General features: G+C 44.5%; 2 protein-coding genes across 2 annotated transcripts; both read right to left on the bottom strand.

The window, feature by feature from the left end:
- Nucleotides 1-747: 747 nt before the first annotated feature.
- On the bottom strand, nucleotides 748-1,528 carry LOC132886113 (trophoblast glycoprotein-like). Its single transcript, XM_060920672.1, has one exon. The coding sequence runs from the start codon at nucleotides 1,376-1,378 to the stop codon at nucleotides 1,022-1,024; it is 357 nt and encodes a 118-aa protein (XP_060776655.1). The 5' UTR covers nucleotides 1,379-1,528; the 3' UTR covers nucleotides 748-1,021.
- A 694-nt stretch (nucleotides 1,529-2,222) lies between these two features.
- LOC132886115 (trophoblast glycoprotein-like) lies at nucleotides 2,223-4,654 on the bottom strand. Its single transcript, XM_060920673.1, has one exon. The coding sequence runs from the start codon at nucleotides 4,192-4,194 to the stop codon at nucleotides 3,058-3,060; it is 1,137 nt and encodes a 378-aa protein (XP_060776656.1). The 5' UTR covers nucleotides 4,195-4,654; the 3' UTR covers nucleotides 2,223-3,057.
- Between the last annotated feature and the right edge of the window lie 1,916 nt (nucleotides 4,655-6,570).

The following is a 6,570-nucleotide window of genomic DNA, read 5'->3' on the forward strand; positions in this document are numbered from 1 at the left end:
GTCTTTCCTGTATTATTACTGATGTACAGTAGCTCCTTTGAGAACACTCTTTACACAAATACATTACGTTTTACTCCGTTTGTCTGATTTTGCCTTGTAGATTGTATCAAGTCGCAGTCAAGGGCAGTCACCCTTATTCTTACTTTATGCATTTATGAGATGACATAACTGGCTAAATTTACTTGACAAAATTAGATGAAAATAAATTGTTATTAAAAGAGCACCCTTGATGTAAGCTCTTGATCATAGCAAAACCTAATTAATTTTATTTAATTACACATCCTTTACTGGTATGTTTTACTGTACAAAAAATGTCACCCAAATGTTATATTTGTGTGATTTTTTTTTTATAAAACCACATCAATTTTTATCAACATGCACGACTATTTTTTTCTATTAAAATACTCACAGAGTGGTAAAGCTTATTGGATAAATTATACATTATTTACTGGACTTGAGGTTCACCGATTTTAATTTTACATTTAAAATATGTATTTTAAATTTGCAATCCTGCCAATAATTTTATTTAAACCACAGTACACCATTCCAAAACTAGAGTCACAATTTATATGTTCCAAAAAGTCTGGAAAAACTAAAATTGTGTATACTAATCCTGTAAATTCATCACATCAATTGACTGAAAAATAATTTCAGTCAAATTTCAAGCAAGATAATATGCACAACTTGTATCCATTAGAGAGATCCTTGCATCACACTCCACGCTGTCCCACAATATAATATGTAGATTTCTTTTACAAGAAAGAAGCACTTATGAACCTTTATGAGTTCTTGATTCATGCAAGCATTGAACAACATCTAAACAAGACACAGCAATAACATAGCATGCGGCATGTACCGCAGCAGATGCCAATTAATCTATCCGGCATGGCAAACTGCATATTACGGTATAAGCTTGTGAAAACTACGCAAATAGTTATTCAAATAGAGCTGAGTCACTGTGCGTAATTGTGGGAAACAGTTTTCCCCCCATCTCCGGCCAAGCACCACACCTTACACCTCCTTACACATCGGAGTTAAGACTGAGGTTGGCCAGGCGTGGATCCGAGTTGATCTCATACCTGTAATGGTAGCCCTCCATGTGGTCCCTGCATGCATCACGGATATTATACATCCATCTCTTGATGCCTTTTCTGTTCAGGTAAAGGACTAGCAGGAATATGACCCCAATGAGGGCCAACACCATACCCAGAAACACATACGAGGTCTCCAAGGCAACCTCCATGTTTCCAGAGTAGGTGCACTGCAGCTCAGACTGCTTCAACTGCAAAAGCTGATTGGTTCTCAACTGGTCAGGATGAGCGCAGGTCATGTTCTGCTTGTCCACGACAATATCTGTGCTCTGTAACCACATCACCATGTCCTCAATGTTGCAATCACAAACCCACTGGTTTCCCAGCAGATACAGCCGAAGTCCAGGTATCTGGTTGAACTCTTTTAACGTCCCATTAGACAGCTCTTTCAGAGCATTGTTCCGCAGGTCCAAACTAACAAGTGACTTTTATAAACTACAGGATCAGTATACACAATATCAGTTTTAACAGACTTTTAGGAGCATATAAATTGTGAATCTAGTTTTGGAATGGTATATTGTGGTGGAAATAAAAATTATTGGCAGGATTGCAAATGTAAAATAGAAACTTTAAATGTAAAATTAATACTGGTGAACCTCACGTCCAATAAATAATGTATAATTAATCCACTAGGCCTTACTACTCTGTCAGTATTTCAACAGAAAAAAAAAATATAGTGGTCCATGCTGATAAAAATTAATTCTCTATCTGAATCGTGACTGAAATATGAGCTGTGCAACAGTATGTCTTACTAATATATCCACTTCCAGGACGTTAACAAAAATGTGGAAATAAGCTGAAAATTTCTTGCTTCCCCTTCAGTGTTTGGCCAAACCCCTCAAGGACTGTTTTTCAAACACATCTTCTCTTACCCCAATGCCTAAACAAAAGCTGTTACAGAGATGCTGAAAATATATATATAGACATTGTAAATAAAACACCAGTAAATGCTGGCAATTACGTGTATTTCAGGAAACAGCTCCAGTTCCATGGTGTCTACCTGCTCTGGTAATGGCCAAATATTATTCGGGTAGCATGTCTTATTAAATTATAGGTCTGTAGTTATATCACAGGCCTTCTATCTATAGACATCAGAGTATTAATATACAGCGTACAACATGAAAACAACCAATTACAAATATGCCACAAGATGATAGCTATTTATAATATAATATCACATAATAGTGAATTAGAATTGATATTCGTGTATGTGTACATATGTATCTGTTTCTCTGTGTGTGTGTGTGTGTGTGTGTGTGTGTGTGTGTGTGTGTGTGTGTGTGTGTGAGTATATGCCTAATCCTGGTTTCTGTTCCAGCAGCTTTGGATTCCTCTCTGGAGTTCAAAGCACCGGTTGGGAGATGAAGGATCAACGCAAGTCCTTTTTATTCAGCAGAACATATTCATAAGAAAAATTGAGCCATGTCCATGGAACAAATTTGAATATAAAAATGGACAAGTGGGATAATTATATATGAGTATTATGATATTATAACTACTGAAAATGTACAGAAACACATGCAAACATGGTAAATTATTATTCAAGGGGAAAAGTCAAGCATTAATGAGATTTAAGACATGTATAATTCTTAATTTCAGTCAAATTTCAAGCAAGATAATATGCACAACTTGTATCCGTTAGAGAGATCCTTGCATCACACTCCACGCTGTCCCAAAATATAATATGTAGATTTCTTTTACAAGAAAGAAGCACTTATGAACCTTTATGAGTTCTTGATTCATGCAAGCATTGAACAACATCTAAACAAGACACAGCAATAACATAGCATGCGGCATGTACCGCAGCAGATGCCAATTAATCTATCCGGCATGGCAAACTGCATATTACGGTATAAGCTTGTGAAAACTATGCAAATAGTTATTCAAATAGAGCTGAGTCACTGTGCGTAATTGTGGGAAACAGTTTTCCCCCCATCTCCGGCCAAGCACCACACCTTACACCTCCTTACACATCGGAGTTAAGACTGAGGTTGGCCAGGCGTGGATCCGAGTTGATCTCATACCTGTAATGGTAGCCCTCCATGTGGTCCCTGCATGCATCACGGATATTATATATCCATCTCTTGATGCCTTTTCTGTTCAGGTAAAGGACTAGCAGGAATATGACCCCAATGAGGGCCAACACCATACCCAGAAACACATACGAGGTCTCCAAGGCAACCTCCATGTTTCCAGAGTAGGTGCACTGCAGCTCAGACTGCTTCAACTGCAAAAGCTGATTGGTTCTCAACTGGTCAGGATGAGCGCAGGTCATGTTCTGCTTGTCCACGGCAATATCTGTGCTCTGTAACCACATCACCATGTCCTCAATGTTGCAATCACAAACCCACTGGTTTCCCAGCAGATACAGCCGAAGTCCAGGTATCTGACTGAACTCCTTTAACGTCCCATTAGACAGCTCTTTCAGAGCATTGTTCCGCAGGTCCAAACTAACAAGCGCTTGGTTTCGGAAAGTCACGTTCTTAATCGAAACTATCGAATTGTTTCTTAGGTCCAAGGTCGTGAGGTTAGACAAGCTGGCGAACATGTCATCTGGAAGGACAACGAGGTCGTTGCTTGCCAACCTGAGAACGGAAAGTTTCGGAAGAGCACACTTGGAAAGGTTATAAACAGCATCAGCAAAGGAGAAATTGTACAACGATCTGGTCAGGTTTAAGACCTGGAGGACGTTGTTCTCTGGAAAAGCACCAGAGCTAAAACGCAGGATTCTGTTGTCGCTCAGGTCAAGCAAACGCAGCCTTGGCAAGTTGGTAAACACCCCAGGGTCCACGTGTTCTATTTGGTTCTCAGACAGATTAAGATATGTTAAATAGTCCAGACGAACAGGAAAGGAGTCCTCAGTGAGCTGGGATATCTCGTTCCCAGTGACGAGAAGGGTCGTAGTGGTGGCTGGGATTGGCTGTGGGATGGATGTGAAGTTCTGATGGTTGCAATTGACTTTTGTGTCAGTGCACACGCATTTGTGAGGGCATTCCAGAGAGCCAGCAGCGCCGAAACATGTCAGGAAGAGCACCAGACACGGAGTGGAGACGCGCCGCTTGGCCTGGTTCTCCTTCACACGCAGCGAGCTTCCTGCACGCATTTCTGCCCGCCTTCACACCGGAGTCAGGAAAAGTAGCGCTCAAAACTACCCCAAGTCTCAAACCTACACCGTCCTGTGTTTACTTGAAATCCCACTCAACACTTACTTTCATTCCTTCCACTTCTTTTGGTCACACAAAGACGCCGAAAACGGCATGCACAGCGCATAAGGAGCTCCTCAAAGCCCCGCCGTCAAGCCTCTCCTGTGTGTGAGCTTCCACCTCATTCCTGCATTCAAGCCAAAAAAAAAAAAAAAAGTTCAATTCCCAACAGTCTGCTCGTCTCGGGCTGGACAGAATTCACCTCCAGGATGTAAAATGTTCAGGTTTTAGACGCCGTGCAGCGGTGATATGCGTCCAGAAACTTTTAAGTTGTTCATTTCCTTGTTGTAATCTATCTTCTGTTCGGATGTTCACGTCAGCGCCTTGGACGCATCGCAGCTCTGCTCGGGTTCTCCTCAGATTCCTGCTCCACACCGCTCAGCGGACTGTACCATTCCAGCACGGCGGGGGGAGACCGGGGACCGCCGGCAACGCCACAATAACCACAAACCATGCAAAGAAGCGCAAATACAGTGTAAGATTACAGTGCGTGCTGACAGGGATTAGCATCCTGTTCTCATCTCTTTATTATTTACTTTCCCTAATAAGTTAACGCTGCTTAAAAATCGTTTAACCCGTCTCCGTTGGCACAGATTGTCGGAAAACAAACGTCACTGCTCTGGACACTACACGGGGCTCCCTGCTTTTCATTTTGTTGTCTATTTAGTCTCATCTCATCTCATCTCATCTCATTATGTCTAGCCGCTTTATCCTGTTCTACGGGCGAAAGGCGGGGTACACCCTGGACAAGTCGCCAGGTCATCGCAGGGCTGACACACAGACAACCATTCACACTCACATTCACACCTACGGTCAATTTAGAGTCACCAGTTAACCTAACCTGCATGTCTTTGGACTGTGGGGGAAACCGGAGCACGCGGAGGAAACCCACGCGGACAACATGCAAACTCCGCACAGAAAGGCCCTCGCCGGCCACGGGGCTCGAACCCGGACCTTCATGCTGTGAGGCGACAGCGCTAACCACTGCACCACCGTGCCGCCCTATTTAGTCTCATTTCATCTCATTATCTCTAGCCGCTTTATCCTGTTCTACAGGGTCGCAGGCAAGCTGGAGCCTATCCCAGCTGACTATGGGTGAGAGGCGGGGTACACCCTGGACAAGTCGCCAGGTCATCACAGGGCCAACACATACTGTAGACACAGACAACCATTCACACTCACATTCACACCTACGGTCAATTTAGAGTCACCAGTTAACCTAACCTGCATGTCTTTGGACTGTGGGGGAAACCGGAGCACCCGGAGGAAACCCACGCGGACACGGGGAGAACATGCAAACTCCGCACAGAAAGGCCCTCGCCGGCCACGGGGCTCAAACCCGGACCTTCTTGCTGTGAGGCGACAGCGCTAACCACTGCACCACCGTGCCGCCCTATTTAGTCTCATTTCATCTCATTATCTCTAGCTGCTTTATCCTGTTCTACAGGGCGAGGCGCGGGGTACACCCTGGACAAGTCGCCAGGTCATCACAGGGCTGACACGTATACCCCTTTTCCACCAAATCAGTTCCAAGGCTGGTTCGGGGCCAGTGCTGGTGCTGGTTCACAACTCGTTCAACTTGCGAGCCAGCTGAGAACCAGTTTGCTTTTCCATAGCTCGGGGTGCTAAGGGGAGCCACGTCATTACGTCGCTGTATACTTCAGTTACGTCGCTGTATACGTCAGTTACGTCGCTGTATATGTCACTTACGTCGCTGCGTTTGCATAAACCTTGCCGCGAACATCGAAGCAACAAAAACAACAACAACAATAATGGATTACTTCGCGTTTGTACACCTGCTGCTTCTCGGCGCTTAAAAATGGCGACCTTTCGCGGTCTTGCAATTGTTGTTGGTCTTAACAACTCCGCCCCCCCGCTGATGTAAGCGGTTCTTTCCTCTGGCCCAGCAGAGAGTTGGTGCTAGCCTGGAACCGGTTTTTCTGGCCCCAGAGCCAGTTCTTTGTCAGTGGAAACAGAAAACCCGGTTCCAAACTAAGCACTGGCCCCGAACCAGCCCTGGAACTGCTTTGGTGGAAAAGGGGCAATAGACACAGACAACCATTCACACCTACGGTCAATTTAGAGTCACCAGTTAACCTAACCTGCATGTCTTTGGACTGTGGGGGAAACCGGAGCACCCGGAGGAAACCCACACGGACACGGGGAGAACATGCAAACTCCACACAGAAAGGCCCTCGCCGGCCACGGGGCTCGAACCCGGACCTTCTTGCTGTGAGGCGACAGCGCTAACCACTACACCACTGTGCCGCCCCTGT

This window comes from Neoarius graeffei, chromosome 5 (genome assembly GCF_027579695.1).
Source record: "Neoarius graeffei isolate fNeoGra1 chromosome 5, fNeoGra1.pri, whole genome shotgun sequence".
Classification (NCBI taxonomy): Eukaryota; Metazoa; Chordata; class Actinopteri; order Siluriformes; family Ariidae; genus Neoarius; species Neoarius graeffei.

What these genes read in the sequence shown, in the direction of transcription:
- LOC132886113 (XM_060920672.1), bottom strand. Translation starts at nt 1,378, where the DNA reads ATGGTGATGTGGTTACAGAGCACAGATATTGTCGTGGACAAGCAGAAC.
- LOC132886115 (XM_060920673.1), bottom strand. Translation starts at nt 4,194, where the DNA reads ATGCGTGCAGGAAGCTCGCTGCGTGTGAAGGAGAACCAGGCCAAGCGG.